The sequence below is a fragment of the Cariama cristata genome, unplaced genomic scaffold (assembly GCF_000690535.1).
Source record: "Cariama cristata isolate BGI_N322 unplaced genomic scaffold, ASM69053v1 scaffold2522, whole genome shotgun sequence".
Classification (NCBI taxonomy): Eukaryota; Metazoa; Chordata; class Aves; order Cariamiformes; family Cariamidae; genus Cariama; species Cariama cristata.
Window position 1 is genome coordinate 56,949 of NW_009603043.1, and position 20,283 is coordinate 77,231.

The 20,283-nt window shown below is 39.0% G+C and overlaps 1 protein-coding gene across 1 annotated transcript in view; it reads right to left on the reverse strand.

The window, feature by feature from the left end:
• Positions 1-3,673: 3,673 nt before the first annotated feature.
• Positions 3,674-20,283, reverse strand: part of AQP1 (aquaporin 1 (Colton blood group)) — an 18,657-nt gene continuing 2,047 nt past the window's right edge. The window contains exons 2-4 of the mRNA XM_009695000.1: positions 6,028-6,192; positions 5,535-5,615; positions 3,674-3,987 (exon numbers count right to left, since the gene is read on the reverse strand). Coding sequence (XP_009693302.1) covers positions 3,808-3,987; positions 5,535-5,615; positions 6,028-6,192 — 426 coding nt within the window. The 3' untranslated portion in view covers positions 3,674-3,807. The remainder of the gene's footprint in view (positions 3,988-5,534; positions 5,616-6,027; positions 6,193-20,283) is intronic.

The window sequence follows — 20,283 nt, forward strand, 5'->3', positions numbered from 1 at the left end:
CTACAGACCAGGCTTTAAGTGAGTCATAACAGTCATATTCTTAATATAATTTTATTGTGTGACTCTTGGCACGTCCAAACTTCAGCTGGGTAAAAGGCGGGAAAACATTGAAATACTATGAGAAACTCCTTATTAGTATTATTGTGTTATTTTAATTTTTAAAAACATTAAGCTGTGGATTGTGATTGATGCAGCTGGTGGATATGGAAAGACAATGGAAACTTCCTGGCTTATTGGCTGTCATTATGTTATGTTTCAATCGCCTTTCTTTCCTTGCACGTGTTAAAAGTCTATGTAGAGTCGAGCAACATGAAATCTAAAATTAAATTGCCACTGTTACAATGGGGAGACAGAGTATGTATTTACTTCTAAAGACAGACGACTAAAGTTAGGACCCATATCTCCCTAGATAGTCTGTAGAACCAATGGAGTGGCAGGGGTTTCTCCAGAGATGAATTCAAAGTACCTCCCTCAGGTTTCTTCTAAGTTGTCTTGTGCTGGTGCGTGCAAAAACCGGATGGCACTTTGTCAACTGTCTAAACCACAGAATGAGTACATCGGCACTGCTGGTACTATCTATCCTTGGGATGGCAACGGCCCCTAGACAAAACAAAATGGATCATCTTTGCATTGCTCGACTTTGTCCAGGAAACATTTGGGGGAACGTTAGTTGGGATGGCCCATACAGGCATTCACAACTGTGTTCCTGTACTTGGGAACAGTCCCCTCTGCTTTTTCATTTACTAGCATCTGTGTAGCCACTCTCTGTGGGTATTTGGTATGCTGTGGGCTACCTGACAGGGTGGCTAGTGAGACCATGGCAGGTGGTCCCTATCTAATCTATGAAAGCATCTACCCTTTATCATCTTTTCCTGTTAGAATGTGTGATAAATACAGAGGTTTGTGCCCAGGAGCCACCAGGACATAGACGTGGTCTATTTGTCCATAGGTCAGGAACTATTAGTGATACATCATGGGACCTATTTTAATCAACTGTATTCCAAGCTTCCTCTTGATGTCAGGGAGATTTTGCTGATTTTTGGGGTGATTAGAGGCAAATACATTTGCCTACTTGACATCTTTTAGTGAGTTTCGATACTTGCTGTTTCATGCTTTTAATTCCTTTGCTGGGTATCTTCTAAATATTTTAATGAGATGATGATAAATATTCAGTGTACTTGTATAGCACAAAGCAAAACCATTTGTGCCAGGAGTGGGGAGATCATTAGCAACAATGGCCTTGCATTGTTTAGAAACTGCTGTTCAGGATCTTAGTCCTACAAAAGCACTTTAAATGTACCATTAAGCTCTTCCTTCTTTAAGAAGAAGAGAGGGATTTACGCCTGGGATTCTGTTGAAATATGATTTCAGTTAATTTCCAAGAGCTTTACTGTAAATTGTTTAAACATCACTGTCAACAAATAGACCAACAAAACACACTTCATTTACTTTGACCTGTTTTTTTGTTTCTTCATGAGTGAAACAGTTATTGTACACCTTTCATCTATTTATTTATTATTGTGATGATCATAAGCAACAGCTAGAGCAACTAACATGATGTAGTCTTACTACACTCCAAATGGAAAGGCAGTATTGCTTGCCTTCAAAGTTTTGGACTTTGAAGCATAGAAAATAGGGCAAGATATTGCTCTTCACAGGGTGTAGACTAAGGAACAAACTGTGAATCTCACATTTTCTCCATCACTATATGTGTTAAGTTACCCCAAGTTTGTCAAAACAAACTATTTACTGTGGGTGACTTCTGCAACTGTTCTGGCTCACAGATTCTGCAAGCTAAAAAAGGGTTAATTTAGGGTAAATGAATGCACTAGGATACGAGTAAATGAAGTTGAAAAAATATTCTGGAAAGTGGGAACAACGTCATCGTATCCTGCTTCATTTCTAAGTATAATTTAGGTAGAGCTTACTTCTAGGTGAAGATTTGCTTTGCCTGCCATACAAAGAAATAAGCTTTTTTTCCCCAAAGGTTACCATCAAATCAAAGGACCAGTCAAGAGTGGAAAAGTAGAAATTGTCTCAGTCTTACAAGTTGGCACCTGAAGAATGGTGTAGAAAATGAAATTGCGTTGTGTTGCAAGGCAAATTAAAAATCAAGAATCATGAGCATTTCGTGTGTTAGCACAACTGATTTTATTTTTAAACCACTCCAAAATCCAATCATGCTCTATGTACAGAGACAATACATGAGATAGCACACCAAATATAGACATGAAAGATAAAATATATTCGATTTTAATTTGCTGACAATTTTCTTGTTTTTTGTTTCTTTTTTTTTTTTTTAATTGTACATCTGCTTAACTTGATGAAATAATCCAACCTACATGGATTCCCATGTCAACCCTTTCTCAACTCCCATGTCCGTCATATTACCTCTGGGGTGTTTGTCTGAATGGTAAAGTGCACAACTTTTTAGGTAGGTTCCTCTGGGCCTCATTTCTTGTGTAAAACTCTTTAGTGCAGAACAAGTACATCAGCATGTATCTGCTTGAACTGTATTCTATAGTTAGTAGGTAAGACCAGCTAACGCTTTGGGTTACTCAGGAAATCATAAGTAGCACATACACAAAAACAAAACCAGAAAATTGTCTTCCACATTGTTTAGAGTGCTAATTTTCTTTACATTTCCAGTGTCATTTATTTTACTAAGCACTGTTGCAATTCTTTCCTCTTGTCTTATGCTCTTATTTTCTTACAAAACAGTATACTAGGCTTTCTGTATAAAACATATATATAAACATTTTTTATATATATATATATAAAAACAAAGCAACGACCCCCAAAATGGACTTACACACAAGTATATATTTGTCCCTCATTAGAAAATATACTGTGTGTATATCTGTTCGTTGTCCCTGAATGTCATAGCACTGGTTATTAGAATGGGGACAGGAAGAAAGGGGCCTTTTTTTTCCTGGTTTGCTTTAAAACACACAATTAAACTGCTTAAGATGAACAAAAGCAGAGTAGTCACAGGAACAATCAGATCCTGTTTACATATTGGCACTATGTTGTTCTTGTTGCCATTGTTGTTACTACTCTCTAATTTGACTTCTACTTATTACTTCCCAGGAATTAACGTATCTATACATTTTTTGTCATATATTCTCTCTCCTCACAATGAGCTGGATGCAGGTTCAGGGAGAATGAAACACTAGAAAATGTAAACGGATCCTGGGACTCTGGAGATTCTTGCCCTGCTTAACTTTTCTGGCTCTCTTTTTCAGAGATTATCAATCATTTAGAAAATTAAGGTTAATTCTACATAACAAGTATTTTTTAGTGGCCTTTCCTTCCAAAAGATGCTTTTGGGTAACGATTTGAGATAGTTTTTCATATGCAGTACTGGCATTAGATACCTGCCTTGCATATTTGTATAAATACTTTTTCCAGTATAAGGTCCCCACTATTGATACAGATGGTTCTCTATCCTCAGTATCTATTATTTCAGCAAACAGGCAGGTCATTTGAACTACTTATCATTAATGAGTGATGTGCTGGGAGAACCACCCACACTAAATACACCAAAAAATTTGGTGGTGGCAAGGGAGAGGTTAAATTTCAGCCCATTTTATTTAGCTCACTCAAGTGTCTAATGATTTCCTGGTCTGAAGACTTTTTAATTGAAAAACCCGAGATATAAAAATGCTATTAAGATTGCGGACAACAAATGGAAAACCATATTGAAATAAAAAACAAAGTACTGCTTGCTGGTTTACAAGAGTCTATAACACTGATAAAATCTTCAGAAACCAATGTGCTTTTTTTTTTATTTTCCCTCGTCCTTCTTTATTTTGGCTTCATTTCAACCCGGGAGTTCATATCATCTCCTTCCAGATCATACTCTTCTACTTGGCCACTGGTCCACACTTTCATGCGATCAGTCAGGTCGCTGCTTCTGGGAGCCAGGATGAAGTCGTAAATCAGGGCAGCACTTGCTCCTCCGATGATTGGGCCAACCCAGAAGATCTGAAACACAGTTCAAACCCAGTTAATACATCAGGTATTGCCACATCTGAAGCTGTTCTGAAAATCTCCTCTGAGGATTTTCACCACAAAAATTACAGTGAAAACGTGAAAATTACAGTGAAAATGTTAAAATTACAGTCTATCACCCAAATATTTACTTAGTCACATGACAAAAACCCAGGAATTTTTCACCATGAATTGGAAATAGATCCAGAGATTAATACCTGGGACTATGTTGTCAAATCCTGATATTTGAAATTCGATATCTAGTGGTAAAACATCTCTGTTACTCTGTATAGATTTGTCAGGGGGGCACAATTTCTAAAAGCAACAATGGCATTAAATTCCATTCTCCCACTAACTTTCAGTGATAGGGGAATTAGAAAGTAATGCTTAGTGAGGACCTAATTGGGGCTTAATTTGCTACTAGCTGCTATTTATCTAGTGATAGTGCTGTAATTGCACTAGTCTAATAACTTGAAGGATGTAAAGTTTGGAGGAAGATGTAGCAGAAGTGTTTTGGTAGATGGGTTGATTTTATTAGAAATAACAGATGATTTTCAGGGATTTGCATGGCCAAAGAGTTCCTGAGTCTGAAAACATGTTTTCTTTTATTCAGCAGTATCAGTGGTTTAATATGAATTATTATCTCTACCTCCTTCTCTTTGTACAAAGGAAAATAGTTTTTCTCTGAAATCCTGAAAACACTAGCTACTAGCTCGGTTACATTACCTTAGTATCCCAATAACAGTGTTTAAGTGGCAGATAACGGCAAAATTTCCCCAGTGTCCTCCTTTTGTGTTTTACTCTTTAGATTAAAATGGCAACCATACCCAAAATTTTCACGACCTACTTTACTATCACTAAATTTTCATGAATGTCTATGCAACTGGCTGCCAAAATCATGAGTAGGAGACTTGGAACAAGCTACATTTTAAATATTCAAGAACATAATGCTCATTTAGGCCTTTTATATCAGCCTTCTTTAATGAGCTTTAGTGAAAGAAGTAAATTTTCACGAAGTTCTTCATTTTAACCACATTTAACCACAGGGAATAGTCTAAAATTCGTAGTGTTTCCAGAGCACTTATCCATGACAGCACATAAACAGATGCTTAACTTTAAGAAGATGAACACATTACTAGCTTTCAAATATTAGATGATCCATTTCAGTTTATAAACCTGCTTAAGAATCAGATTAATCTACCTGATTAAGCAGTAGAATTTTACAAACTCAGTTTAAACAACAAATACTCAATACAGGATTCTGTGTAATGAGGCTTTAACATTTAAAATATTGGAAATAAATAAACTTAAAGGGAAATAACCAAAAAAATCTACAGTATTACTTTGAACATGTACACTCAGCCTGAGGACTTTGTGACCTCCTGAGGCTGGTGAGGAGCAAAAGGAGATTATTCTTTGTTAAATGAAATAGAAATGGCAACTCACTGACTTGATGCTAATGATGTGTTTAAATGTTTCTGATCTTGCAGATTATGTATATGCAGAAATTCTTGTAAGCTAAACAAATTTATTGCACTTACCCAATGATTTTCAAAGTTGTTGGCAATCAGTGCTGAGCCAAAAGATCTGGCTGGGTTAATTCCGCAACCAGTGTAATCAATCTAGAAAGCAGAAAGAGAACCAATGGTGAGGCACTGATGCCCTTGTGACATCTTCATTACACGGGAGGGCAAGCGGCAGCCTGTAACATGGTTTGGATGCTCAAAACCGCTTCATTCATCCCACCCACCCTTCCTCAGAAAAAACAGGAGAGATTGTTTGCCATGTGCCTGTCCTGTCCCCCTAGGGAAACAGGTCCTACTGCAGTGACTCCTCCCAGATGTGCAACATCATCACTAATTGCCACAGCCACATGACTCAAGAAAGAAGGGCCATGTATGTTGCAGAAACAAGGTCAGTCTCTGAAGTGGAAGGAGAAGCAAGAAACTACCATCTGCCCATCATCTTCCTGCCTTCACTGACCCATCTTGAGGTGGTACATTGCAGATATCAACTGTGAGAGCTAAAACTTACAGCAAGAAGATGTCCCAAGGCAACTGAGAGACCGATGGCCAAAGGTGCTGATCCTGAGACGTCATTCCGTCTCCTGTCTGTGGTGGCGAGGACACACAACACCAGCTGGAAGGTAGCAATGATTTCGATACCTAGTCCTTGGCCTGCATTGATTCCCTCCGAAAGCTGCATGGAGACAGGAAGGGAAATGTCACTTGATATTCCTAACTGACTTCAACTAACATGACAAAGTATTGCAGGATCTACTTTCTCAACAGTAAAACACAGACCTGCACAGCTATTGCTCTCTTCAGGTCGCTTTTGCTTAACAAGGGGAAAAAAAGAAGACAAAAAAAAACAGTGAAGAGAAATTAGTTTTGAAACACTCACTGCTGTGCTAAAGTCTAGGCGTAACCAGCTTTTGTTGGTTATTCAACATGGTTGCGTAGTTGCTGCATCCAGCCAAAGTGAACACTTACTAGCACGACCAAGACTAGACACAATGAGAACCTAACTGATCTATGTGTGGGAAACAAATGAGCCAGAGATTCACCTTCAGTAGAGTCTACCCATAGAAGCAAACTGTGGTGCCTTGAGACATTTATTCATTGCTTCTGAGAATGAAGATCCTGTGGTCATGTTAGTTGCTCAGCTTGCCTTCAGCAACAATTGTTAAGGAAACAGGGACAGAAGGAGGAAGGAACAAACAGACAGTAAGAATAATGCATGGTTCTTGATAGTTTGAAAATACCTCTCTCTGCTATTGGCAAGTCACATTAATCTTCTCTTCTCCCACCACTATTATTTTCTGTAATTCAGTATGAACTCTTCAAAGCAAGGACTTCATGTGGACAATGTCCTGCAAAATGCTGGCCCCATGGGCAGATTTCCACATTAATATTGACACCTATACTGTAATTTGGTTGCCTGAAAATATGCCTCTAATGCCACTTGAAATACCCTGAGATATCCACAGTGTTCATGTGGGACTGGCAGATGTGACAGAAGTCCTACAGAAGACCAAAGGTATCTAAAATGTCTCTAGATGTCAATGTTTAGCCAATGTATCTCTAACTTGGATAGGTAATAATGGATGTAGTTAATGGAGGTGACATCCATTCAGCTAATGAAATCTGGCCAATCATTTGAGAGTCAACTGAATAGCTCTTTTATTCTGTATTCGCTAGATCTCATTTGACTACAACAAGAGCTTAGACACTTAACTCACACGTAGACTAATTTCAGGTGTCTTAGACTCAAACTGAATTTCGCTCAACTTCTTTGGGAGCCATAAAAAAATCCACAATTCAGGAATCCTAAGAGGCCGATGGGGGAAGTATTTCAATTTCCTACTGAAGTAAAGCAGATTCTTTAGAAAAACTCACGCTGGCAGATGTAGATATTCCAACTGTATTATTACTCATGAAATCAGTAGAGTTTCTTATTAATGTAAATGATGTAGAACATACTACTCTTAGAAACTTGTACTTAACAAGAAACCATGGAGCTAAACCATTCAATGTTATTAAAAGTTTTAAATTGTCATTCTAATTGCTATATTCAGTATTATCTCAGTTAAGACAAGAAAAGCCTATCTCTGAGCTGAATAACTTGGTGTTAACAGAAAGAACTACATTGCACGGATAGAATGAAACATGAGCTTGGACACAGGCCAGAGAAACCGAGAATGTGAGTGTCTCAGAGTAGGAAGCAAACTCTGCAAAACTTAGGCTTAAGAATAGTGCTATCAGTAGGTTATCCCATCTGTCATATCCTCTGCATTAAAAATTGCTAGGTCATACATGGCAAAAGCACAATTACATGTTATTGTGACCTGTCCAGAACAATGAAACTATGGGAAATCAAGCTTTGAATCTGTTTTTGTGGTTTTACGCCCTAATTTTCCCAAAACTAATATTTGAATAACCTTAAGACTTAAAGATGTTCAGCTGAACTCTTTTGTTTTCCACCTTTGCTATTCACTGTTCTTGTTTCTTCTCTGTAACAAAGCAGCATAGTATCAAATTCCTAAGCACCGAAAAAAAAAAAATCTGAGTTTTCAGCCAGGATGAATCTGGTTAGCTACATTAAAGATGGTGAAAATATATTGATTTCTAAGACCTGCCAGTCTGAAGCATTAATAATATATTTTTATATCTTGTTCTTTAATATGCAGGACTGATATCCTTTGAGTTAGAAGAAGTTCATCCACAAATAGAAGGGAATTATTGTAGAAATTTTGGGCATTTTTGTTCCTTCAGCATCCATCCAGTAGAAACTGAAAACAGTTGATGAAACCTTCAGCAATAGCTGTGAGAAATACAAATCTGACACAAATACATACAGATAAGCTGGCAGTGAAAATGACATGATCCACAAATTCATGCTGAATGCCTGATACCTCACTAAATTAATATTCTGTTACTTTTGTCATCTCCTTTAAAAATAATCACTTTTTTTTCTCAGCAGAGACAGTGGGATTTGTGTCTCTCAACAAATTAGACTTCAAATGCATCCAATTCATATCAAAAATAATAATATTACTTTAAGAATCTGGACTGTAGACTCTGGAAAATCTTGTCTCACATTTGGAAGGCCAAATGGTCAAACTTAAAAGGTAGGTGTATTGGTAAATAAGTAGTGATTTGTAAATGCCCAAAAGTGGATAAGAAACTAAATTCTCTTCTAAAATAACACAACTGTTAAAGCCCAAAGAATCTAGATCTAAGATCTCATGCATTGATGTTAGTATTTGACAAAGCCTTGGCATTTCACATGATTAAACACTGACCTACCATTAGTCTTTCCCTTCATTTGAAGGATTCTATAAAAGAAAAAAGACAATAAGAGCAATATTATGCTTTTAAAACCTGTGATAATCCTTATCTTTGAAAGGCGGAAATCATAGTTTTCCTTTCCCTCCAGGAAAACACATCCTACAGCTGACGTGACTTGAGGTCATTCTCCCTGCTAATCAACACTTATTGATGGGCCGTGTAGAATCAGAGAAAACCTGGAAATATCATAGGAAAGCTTTTGCTTTCCTCTAGCATGTAATTTTATGCAGCCTGCCAGGGATGTAAGATTCCACTGTGAGAGCAAGTACTCTGGGCCGTGTTCCAAAATGAGGCAAACTGAGGAGGTTCTGCTTTGCTGTGGTCTGTGGATCTGCAGTATATAAGTCATTATTTGCCTGCTTGTCAGAGCTATAGTGTCACTATGGCAGCAGCCTGAACTAACCAGGGTACAGCAACACATGGAACAGCACGAGTCTTCACCACCCTAACCACATCCCAGCCAAAGCATCATATGGGTAGTAGAAAGGCGCATTTCCTAGTATCGAGTTAAAAACTATACATATATATATATATGTGTGTGTATATGCATATATTTATATTTATACAATCCTTGGTCACAGTGGATTTGTTACGCAACTAACAATGCAATATGAAACATTTTGTACCTTTTGAATCTACTGTTTCAAGCTCTTGACAGAACCAGTTAGGCATAACCCACATGAGGTGGTTACCCTTCCGTTGTATTTCCATATGTTATTCAGTTTTTTTAAGGAAAGCTTGAATTTTTGTAGAACACTTGACTCCAGAAGCTTCAGGGCTGTCTAAAGCTCAATCTGAATCTAGTAGGACGTAGTACTATACATTACAGAGACCTGATTACCTCTCAATAAAACAAAACGCTGGTCTTAACATCTAGAATTCTGCTACAGAGAGTATCCAGAATATAGAGTGACCACATCTCTGGTTCTTAAATAGATAGAATAATGCCTTGAAATGTAAGACACAGCCACATCTAGTGTAGCGTTGTGGTGAAGAAGTCCCTTTCCAGTGACCTGTTCCCACGCTGCAATGACTTTCTTCCTTGCATTGGTAGGCTGCTTACCAGCAGTCACAACAATGTTTGCGGGTGGCATCCATGGGCTGACACTACATTTGCCCTTGATGTATCTGCCAGGAAATCTCTGACCTCTTCTCATCTCAGTCCCATAACTCTCACGTGCTCTGCATTTTAGGTGATGCTCATTAAGGCAACAGAAAAAATGTCAGAGGGCAGAGAACAGCACAGTAACTCCCTGAGCTTTTCATGCTTCAGACTTGTGAGGCTTGAAGAGTGGATTCAGTGCTTTAAGGAATCAAATATGCTCTAAGGGGTTAAAATGAAACACAGAAGCCCACATTCATCTGCAACACAGTTTCCCACAACATAAGGGGCAATCCAGATTTCTCCTTTTTTTGTTCACATGAATTGTTCCACTAAACTTCATTTCTAAGTCATCATTTTGACAGAGGAAGAACCAGAAACACACTCAAGAAATGGGTTACATAATTGTGAAGATCTGAGAGTTATATGTAGACACATATATCTGATCAGCTGAATCAATCTTGGCTGCGTTAGCTTGCACTGAGTAATTCTCCCTTGCCTGTAACAGCACCCAGACAACAAACAGAAGCCTGCATGTAGACACCCAAAGTGAGGTGCATCCTTCTGTGAGCTGAATTCCAGCATTAAAACTTGCACCTGAGGTCACTGTGAAACTGAATGAGTTCGTAGAATAAAAATCCACTGGAATTCAGTAAATTTATAGACATCACATCTCATTCAGAAAGCTCCTGAGCTGCAACTGGTTGGAACCTAAGAGAGCACTTAGGGCATTCTGAAGCTTTCTGCTTTGCATTACTGGACATGGGATGAGGTACAATACTGGTTCCCCATTCAAAGATTAGCTTTACCTGGTAATGCTACTGTTGCTCCTGAGCAACCTGGTTTGAATTCAGTGCTGATGTTGCTCTGAGCAAGAGGTTGGACTAGAGACCTCCTTAAGTCCCTTCCAAGCTGAATTATCATATAAGAGACCTTGATTCTTTGGAAAGATTATCCCTGTGGGAAGGTCTGGGACAGAATTGCCCCAAAACTGCTCTGGCTTGGCTGAGTTGATGTCTAGAAACAGCTGGTGACATATGCAGATAGTGGAGCCACAGTTGGTGGATCAATCACTGTGAAGGCTCTGCATAGATACAATCCATATTGGTGAGTGAGTCAAGAGACATGTAATATAATCAAATGAGGACCGTTAAAACCGAGGGCAAAATTAATGGAATCATTATTTAGTCATGACTGTGAGAGTAACTAGTTGAGATGAACACCTTCTTTTTGGTCTTAGGAAATAGGTAGCAGACACATTGCTTCCATTTCTCCACAACATCAGACAGGAGACGAGAACTACAGAAGCTTGTTTCTCAGAAGTGCCCTAACTGCCATGGTTAGCTGACTGATTTCTACAGCTCCAAGTAATAATTTGGGCAAATTAATGGCATTTTTTTCCTTTTTTTTTTTTTCCTTTTTTTTTTTTTTTTTTTTTTTGAGCAGGATATTTATTAGTTGTCTGCCTTCAGAAGAGAAATAGGGACAGGAAATTAAACTGGCCCAAGGTAAACCCAACTGTGTACTTCTCTAGTGGCTTCATATTTTTCTCATTAGGAGTAAAAGTATATCAAGTTCAAACCTGTTTCCTGTTATATGGATAAGACAGTTTGTTATGCAAGGTGGTTTCATCACGTGGTGCTATGTTCCATCTCATCCAACAAACCCTTAGTCATGGATTGTATCTTCTAGGGTCCAGCTTACTTTCATATAACAGGGATTAGTTTCTCATTGTTCCTGAAAAATGATAGGCCTCTGGAAATGTAGAAGTCTATTTTTCAGTATGGGAATGTCAACTTTCTCTGTTCTTATGAAACACTTCACTGCAAGCCATTCTGGCTGATGTTTATTAGAGAGAAAAAAGTTAAGCCACACCAATTTAGTGACACAAATAACACCACTGATGGCTGGGACTTCCCTTCTTTGCATATCCCAACCACCCTCTCAGTAAGGTAGCTTTTGCAGAACTCCAGCAATAGTATGGCTGACACATAATAAGAAACATGTTGTGGACTGACTAAAAACATATTGCCTTTCATAAAAGTGTTTTTAATAGTCATGTTGGGAGAAGAACTATGTTCTCCTGTCCACACAAAATCTAGCATTTTAAGGAGCTGTGCTGTAATAAATAGTATCTTTATATCAGACAGATCTCTTTGCTTGTTTATCGAATTCAAATAAACAGCAAAGAACTTGCACCAGGCCTGTTTTCAGCATTCCAAATTATTAGTTTATCTCTACTAAGGCAGACTTTTTTCTTAAAGGAAGACTTTTAGCTTTTTATTCAAGCAAATTCTGACTGTCGTAATGCATTTTCTTCCTATAGCTTAAACTTTCCCTTCTTTGACTTTCCTTATTTTTCTTAATAATGAAAACTCATCACAATAGTTTAAATGGTTCATGCTCTCTTCTTCATCCCCATGCTGGAAATATTAATTACGCTGCTTTATACCAATTAACTATTATTTAAGTGTTTAGCTGGGCAAAGTTCTTTAATGCAATGTTCTTCAAATGTAATCTCAGAAATTAATCTCCCTACTTCCCTCAAAACCATCTTCCACTATCTGACCTGTCTTTTTGTCTGACTCTTCTCATTCTTTCAGCTCCAACTCTTGTCATGAAAATAAGTGGATAACTTCCATCTTGATAACATACCTTTCTTCTGCTGGAAGTCTGTGCCAGATCTCCATAGCTATAAAACTTCCTTTAACTCACGGTTAAAATATATTCAGAGACTTTATCCCCAGTTATTCAACAACATTTATTCTCTTGTCTCCTTGCTATTTAACCTTATCACTCTGAAATGGATGTTTCTGTACCCATTATTTGAGTGTTAGGGATTCAGAGAGTATAAAAGTCTAATTTCTTTAGTAAGTAGAGACAGGCAAAGATCTAAAGAGTTTCACTTAAAATTATACGACAGGAACACTCCAAAGAAGCTGTTTATGAGACAAAGAATTAACTTTGGATCGTATCCTAGGTCAACAACAGAAGCATTCAGCAGAACCTAGGGACAAAACATATTGTCCTCTGCTACATTATCCTTCCTATAAATACAGCCTTAAGAGCTCTAAAGGGGACTCATTCAATTCCCAAAGCAGAAATCATATTTTCCATTCTTTGGACAGCAGACACCCTCCAGGAACAAGACTAACCTCCCTCCTCCCACCCTGTCTTCAGGCTGATGAGAAACTAGCCAGAGCTTTGTGTTGCAGCAGCCTGGTATGCCGTACAGAGAAGAGTGATGGCTTCATTTACATTAAACCAGAGTACATAAAGTTTACATGTGAGGCCAGTGACAGACAGTAAAAGTCAATTCCTTTATAGAACTTCCATTTAGCACAGATAGTTAGAGATAGACTATTTGTCTTATTTACACCTTTACTTTATAATGTGCCTCTGAGAAAGTTGCTCTGGGGAAATATTCCTTTTCTAAATCTTCTGCTGAGAAATAAACAACTTCTATTGAGAGGATGAGGAATCGTGGATTTGTTTTTTTTTTCTTTAACCAGCAAAAACCAAGCAAATAGTTCATTTTCCATAACACTTTTGAAACACTCATTTATACCACGGAGCTATTTATGATCTCCTGTATTGTAAGTCCAGAAGGAGGTCTTTCAATGGGGAATTTTGGGTATATCTGAATTTTGAGCCTAATAATATAATCGTCCTTTCTATGTTGTTACTGGAATAACTAGCTGGATTTACACAAATATCACAATATGGTTGTTGGCAATTTCACCAAAGCAATATTAATTTTGTACTTCTAGACAAACACTCCAGCAAATCTGTGAAGTTTTCAAACTTTCCAAGTCTGAGGTAGTTCATACAGGCAGTCTTGTGCAGAGCATTGAATATTTGGCATTTCCATGGAGTTAAAAAACAGTTCTGAACATGTGCAATGAATTTCAGGAATTAGGGGAACAACTCCAGCTCCTTCATTTCTCCACCTTGTTGATCAAGCAAGAAATCATATCAAAGGAAGGAAAAGGGACCAAATCTGACTTTATCTATTCTTCTGTCCAAATACAGCCATCGTTAATCTCAGAAGAAGTTGTGTGTACATGTGTAAGGAAACATGTGTCACAGTTCTGCTTTGAAAGTATTCATTGACTTCACTTGGCACAGAATTAGTTTCAAGAGCCTGGAAAAGTTTGGTTTTTCTGTGGTACCTCTCAGGGGATCCTGGAGAGGGAATGCACGGAACTCTATCATGAAAGTGCACAGAGGATTTCTTTGCTCCTGTCTGGTCCACAAATGCCAAAAGAGAAACCCCTTACAAAGACACATTTTTGCCCCCCTGTTGTTTATTGAGTTTCCTCCAGGAGGCCTGTCAGGCCCTGTATATTTAATTTAACAGGTGAATGTTGTGCCTTAGCCTCAGATCTCATTGTCTTCAGGGGCACTGCAGCGGTTAAACACCAGCACTAGTTTCGGCTCTGGATGCCGGAAAGATCAGTACTTTCCCATCAGACTTTAATAAATACACAGGACAGCATACTGCTCCCAAACAGGCCAGAAAAACCTCCAGGCGACATTAATTTGCTCCATGACATTGGTATTAATATTATTCTGGTTGTACTGAGGAGCACAGCCACAATGACAACTTATTGTGCCAAGTACCGTATCAGCCCACAATGAAAAGCGTGCCTCTGCCTCTGCATATTTGTAATAAAGAGACAACAGTTTAAGGACAGGGAAATACAGAAACTGAGAAATGCAGGCACATAACATACAGGTAGTTTGCTATCTATGAAGTTGAGCACATGCACAATAGTTTGGACTGGTTTCCCTAACTCTGGAATGGAGATTTTTCTAAGAATGAAGACTTCTGTGACATTTTCAGTTGTGATACCAGGTAAAGATCTCTCTGTTATTGAATTCTCAATTAAGCTAGAGAGTGGACAAATAAGCAAAAATGTACTAGTGCTCTAAAGAAAACAGGCAATTTCCTCTTCAGACAAACAGGAAATTTTTCAAGGGCTATTTTTTCTTCCTTTAGTACTTGTGATGTGGTTTAGTATCCTTGCTTTAAAAATATTTCTCTTAAAGGTACCCATATACAGCCCAGATAGTGACATTTTTTAGGATTCTGAATAAAGAAATACTATTCTTGACTCATTTGAAGGTTCACATTATCTGCTGAAGCACATGAGCCCTGCTACAATGGCTTACATGTTGCTTTTACCATTGCATCAGTTTAACCAGAAGAGAGACATAATATTCTTTCTGATGTTTGCTGTGGAAATTTCCATTTGTTCTCAAGCTGTGGTTCTTGCCATGTCGGATATTGACTGAGAATCGACACCCACTGACAGATTTTCTTTTTAATTTCTAGTTAATTTAAATTAGGAAATTAAATTTGGGGTTACCATATCTGAAGAATCTTTCTATCTGTCAGTATCTCTCTCTCTGGTCTGTGGGTATGTGTGGAGATGTGTATACACATACACACAAAATATCCAAATACGTATGATGTAATACATAGAATGCTAAGGAAATGAAACAATTTTAACTGTTCATTCACCAGTCAGGAAGGGTGGTGGCAAAATACATTTCCTTATATTTCATACTTAATCCTACTTAGTACGACAACCGGTCAAACACAGAAAAAATCATTCTCCAAAAATCCCAGTATGACTCTGCTTGAATCACAATATTAAACAATGACAATACTAACCAATCTACCAAATCAATAATACTTTTAGGTCTATTGCAACTCATTATTTTACAGCCCTCTGTGCACCCCTTTCATGGATTTCGATCATTTCTAAGAAGAAATAAAGAAAGAAGACCTTTAAACTCAGGCTTGCAGAGTATTTTTCAAACAATGCACCAGTCATTCTTGGGTTGTCTGGATGTGGACACAGTTCAAGGTACAAAACCCACTTTGAACCACTCTGTTCTAGCACCAAAAGAGTGGCTTGCAGGTGGATGATCACTAAGGGCCTTGCCTTGTGCCAGAAATGGCCATGCTGCTGCATCCATGCATGTTCTCTGCCAAAAGCTAAGGCTATGGCTATAGTATTATAGAAGCACTAAGCATATCTTCATAGAAATGGAAATAAGAAATAACTTCTGAGATCTGAGATAAAGGTTAGAGCTATAACCCCTGTTATTCCCAAATGCTCCAGAGGATGAGTGATAACCATCAGGTTTACATCTCAACCCAGATGTTTCTGCTGTTATTGTGTGAACACATTAGAAAGCAGCCAAGACTATGGCCATTTTTGAGCAGGTGCCTTTCCTGTGTTCCACCTGCCCAGCCTAGTGCGATTCAATACAACGCTGGCATGCCATAAAAGACTGCTGCTGCAAAACTGAAATTGAATAATGAGCTATTGTTGTGGAACTCTTTGTTAAGAAATAAAAATCCCAGACTAATCTCATGTACAGGAACCATTTTGCTCACTCTAAAAATGCAGCAACTTCTGGTCCCTTGTAGAAACTTGAGTGCTTAAGTACGCAAATGTGCCAGCACAGGCAAGGTTGGCAGGAGAAGCATACATTGGATGAAAACCAGGGAGGGCAGAGGGCAGTGACAAGAATGAAGCTCTCTGTATTGAAACTTGAGAAAGGCACAGTATATAATCTACAATGAGAAAAGGCATCCAAGGATTTTTAATAAGCGCTAGAGGTTAGGAACTCAGCCGCAAGTCTCGTCCATCCAGCGACTGCAATTTTCCATACTGACTCAGAGGAAAAGCAGCATCACTTACTCGATTGTCCACTCATGCTGTCAAGCTCTCAGTTTATTTTGGAAGTTCTTCCAACTCAACCTGACTGTTTAATTTGATGTTAGAGGAGAACAGACTCATAGGGTGCGGGCACAAAGAGAGAGGGAAAACACAAGGTAAACACTGAGTCATCAAGACCAACCATTCAAGTCCTACTCCCCATGGTCAGAGGGCCACCACTTGCAAACTGGTTTGGGCCAAATGTGGGCGAGTCTGGTGATTCCCCGTCCGTGATGCCCCCTGAGGCAACTTTAAAGGATGTGAAAGATTCAGTGAGGAATATCAGGATAAAAACATCAGTACTGACCCAAACACACTATTAAAAGGTGTGGCAGGTCTCAGCTTTCTGAAAGGGAACTCCCAGTGCAGTGACAATTTTATGTTTGCACTAGAAGTCTCTGTGCCTTGGAAATTTATTGGGAGAAAAATTACCATCATTGATGTCCTAGAGATAAGATGATACATCTGCAGAAGCTAAGGATCCACACATCATATGCCCCATCCTATGCTCCAGTCTCCTGGACACAAGAGATTTTCCACCCTTCAGCTTTCTCAAGAAGCAGAATAAGGCTGGACCCAGGGAACACAGAGACAGCAGAGAAAAAAAGCCATCTCCAGCATAAGGGTTCAAAGCCACTTTGTTGCTGCTGGACCGCAATCCAGCTAAGTAGGATTACTTATGGAAAGGGGACTGATACTGTGTGTGTGACTTTGGTGAGGGTGGAAGGTGTCTCAAAGTAGCAGATGCTGCCCTGGTATGAAGAATCAAGGGCAGCAAAGGGCTCCTTTGTCCCTGTCTTTGAGCAAGGATTTGGAGTTGGCCACTGTGTGTTTATCACCAAAGGGCACTGCACCCTTATGTGAACCAGTTCTTCTGCCACATCTGATCCGACTTTGGGGACACTCTACTGAGCAGTAGTGGCAAAGACACAGACAATCACCCTGGAAATCCAACGGGTGTTCCAGCAGCAAGTGACTCCATGCTCCAGGAGTAGTCTCTATATGACTATTCATCTGTCTTAAGAAAACACTCCAGACCTCTGAATCCACTGACCACAGATCTCTTTGGCTTTTCCAGAAAGTTCTTCAGTTATACAAACAACATTTATCAGTCCACTGAGTGTTTTTTAAAACCAAGTCTTTCTATTTGTTATTCTTGGTTGTTTTTCCTTTTCTCTTTATCTACCCTGAGCAACGCTACCTTCTGGTCTGTTTTTCTTGCCTACAATTTTTAATCCATTTATAACTTGTAAAATAATATCTTTCATCATAAACTTCAGGGCAGAGTTTTCAAATAGTTTCCAAATTGTAGCCCCGAGACCTAGGGGCCACATTTCCTGACATTCTAATCAGTACACCAAAATACAGAAATTGTGAAATTGTAAAGCAGTGTCTGCATTTTTCACAAACTCTGATTATTTTCACCAAAAAAAAACCTGAAAAAAACCCACTGAGTTAAAGAAATTTTCTCAGCATGTTTTTAAAAGCTTGATAAAAGTTCTCAAGATAATCATTGCTGAACAGCAAATATTGTGTTACGTTACAGTACAGAAGTCTCCTCTCACCCACCTTTCCTATTTGAGCTCTTTGTGGGTCATTAACTGCCTGTGATGAATAGTTTCTTCCATTATCCAAACTACAGATCTGTCCTCACTAGACAATAGCCAGCTATGCTGGCAGATGACTACATTTTGGAGTAGATATTCTCTATTCTTACAGTTTTACCTAATGGAATTTTGTAGCATGTAGTAATCCAACTGCCAAAAAAAGATACAAGATGATGTAAGGAAAAATATTTAAATTTTTATAACAAGAAGCAGACTGCGTACTCCTCTTTCATCTTTTCCAATTCTTAAAGATTTTACACCCACACCACTATGAAAATATATGGGAAGTTAAGTGTCTTAAAAAGATTCAATAATCTAAATACCTCTCAGAATATTGTCTGGAATGTCTTATTCAGAACCAGCCAAAGTAACTAAAAATATTTGCATTGATTTCAGTAAAGTTTGGATCAAACTCTTCATATGTGACTGTTTTGCTTGTCTTAGTATAAAACAGACCTTAATATTGAACATGTTAAAGGAGTATCCTGCTTTTTCATCCTCCCTTCCTTCTCTTCAGCCTTACACATTCCACGGCTGTTTTCTGTGCTTCATTTGCTTGTGTTTCCCCTTTTCCCTTTGGCCCATGAGAAAGGCACAGATTCACCCCACTTCATTTTGGATACTTAACAGCGGCTCCCAAGTCTGGAACCTCATCATGCCAAAGAAGAGCTGGCTGTCTCTGGAGGACAACTCAGCAGATCTGAAGGCTGAAGTACCTCTCTGTCTCTCCTTTTGTGTGAACTAGAGAGGAGCCTATGGAAATGGGTTCCTCGCTTGGCCTCACAGTGCAGGACCTACAGCTGGGCAGGATAAATCTAAGTTCAGATGTGCAATCCCACCCAGGATCCACTGGGGACACTGGATAGACACTGACTTCAGTAAACTGCTCCCACCACAATTTTCCTGTAAAAAACACCCCTCTAAGAGCACGGCAGGGTCAGAACAGAGGACACAGTCATGCACGTCCAAGCCCCCGTCCCAACCTTGACAAACAAACAGCACTCCCTTTCTTTCTATTCTTTTTTCTCAACAGTGAATCTACACCTCGTTTTCCACAGGAAGGGCAGGAAGACAAAGCAGCTGGCAGGGATGCCAGCCCTGTCCCTCCCTTTCTTGTCCTCAGGGTAAAAAGCAGGACATAAAAGCAAATCTCTGTGGTTTCCCCTTATCATCTATTTGCTGAAGGAGTTAGCGTGCTCTTGGCTGTATTTTCAGGATGTGTCCCATTGTGATCGGCTCTGCACAAGGACAGCCTTTCTGTCGTTCTCCCCTGTGGTGGGCTCAGACCCAACTCCCCCCTCAACCCTCACCTCCCCTCCCAGACAGCCCAAGCTTGTCAGTGGGAAATGAATGGATTTGCTTTCCTCTCTAGTTTGTTCTTGCAAGGGAGAACAGCTGCTGCCCTCCCCATCCCCAGGGAGGTCTCCCCACTGCTCCTCTGACCAGAACATTTATAACTGGATGTGAAAGAGAAAACAAAAAAATGAAAATTCTGAGTATTTGACAATGACAAGCACTGAGACCGAGGCTTTTAGGAACTATTTTATCCACTAATTCATGCACAGAAATTATTGCCAGATTTGTAAAACTAGTATGATAGAGACACAACCTGGTTTTACCTACAGTGTATTTTATGGCTTTGAAAACAATATATTTTATTGTATTCCAGAGGTGTTCCTTGGGGAGGAACAAGGCTTCCACCATAACACGCAATTTTTGAGATTCATGAAGTAGTCTCCTAAGCTAAGTGACTGCATTGATCTTTCCTGATCTTTCCATCTGTCCCCATAGCCTCTTCTCTTCTGAGATGTCCTTGTGCAGAGCTCTGAATCCTATCTTTGTAGCTCAGAGTGTTACTAACTGAGAGGCAAGAAGAGTTTAGGGTTATCATCTACACCTCCTTTACAAATGGCCAACTTCAGGGCTTTTGGATAGAGGAAGGAGTCAGCCATCAGCGTTTTGTGGCAAGCAAAAGGGGAATACCAAACTCAAGT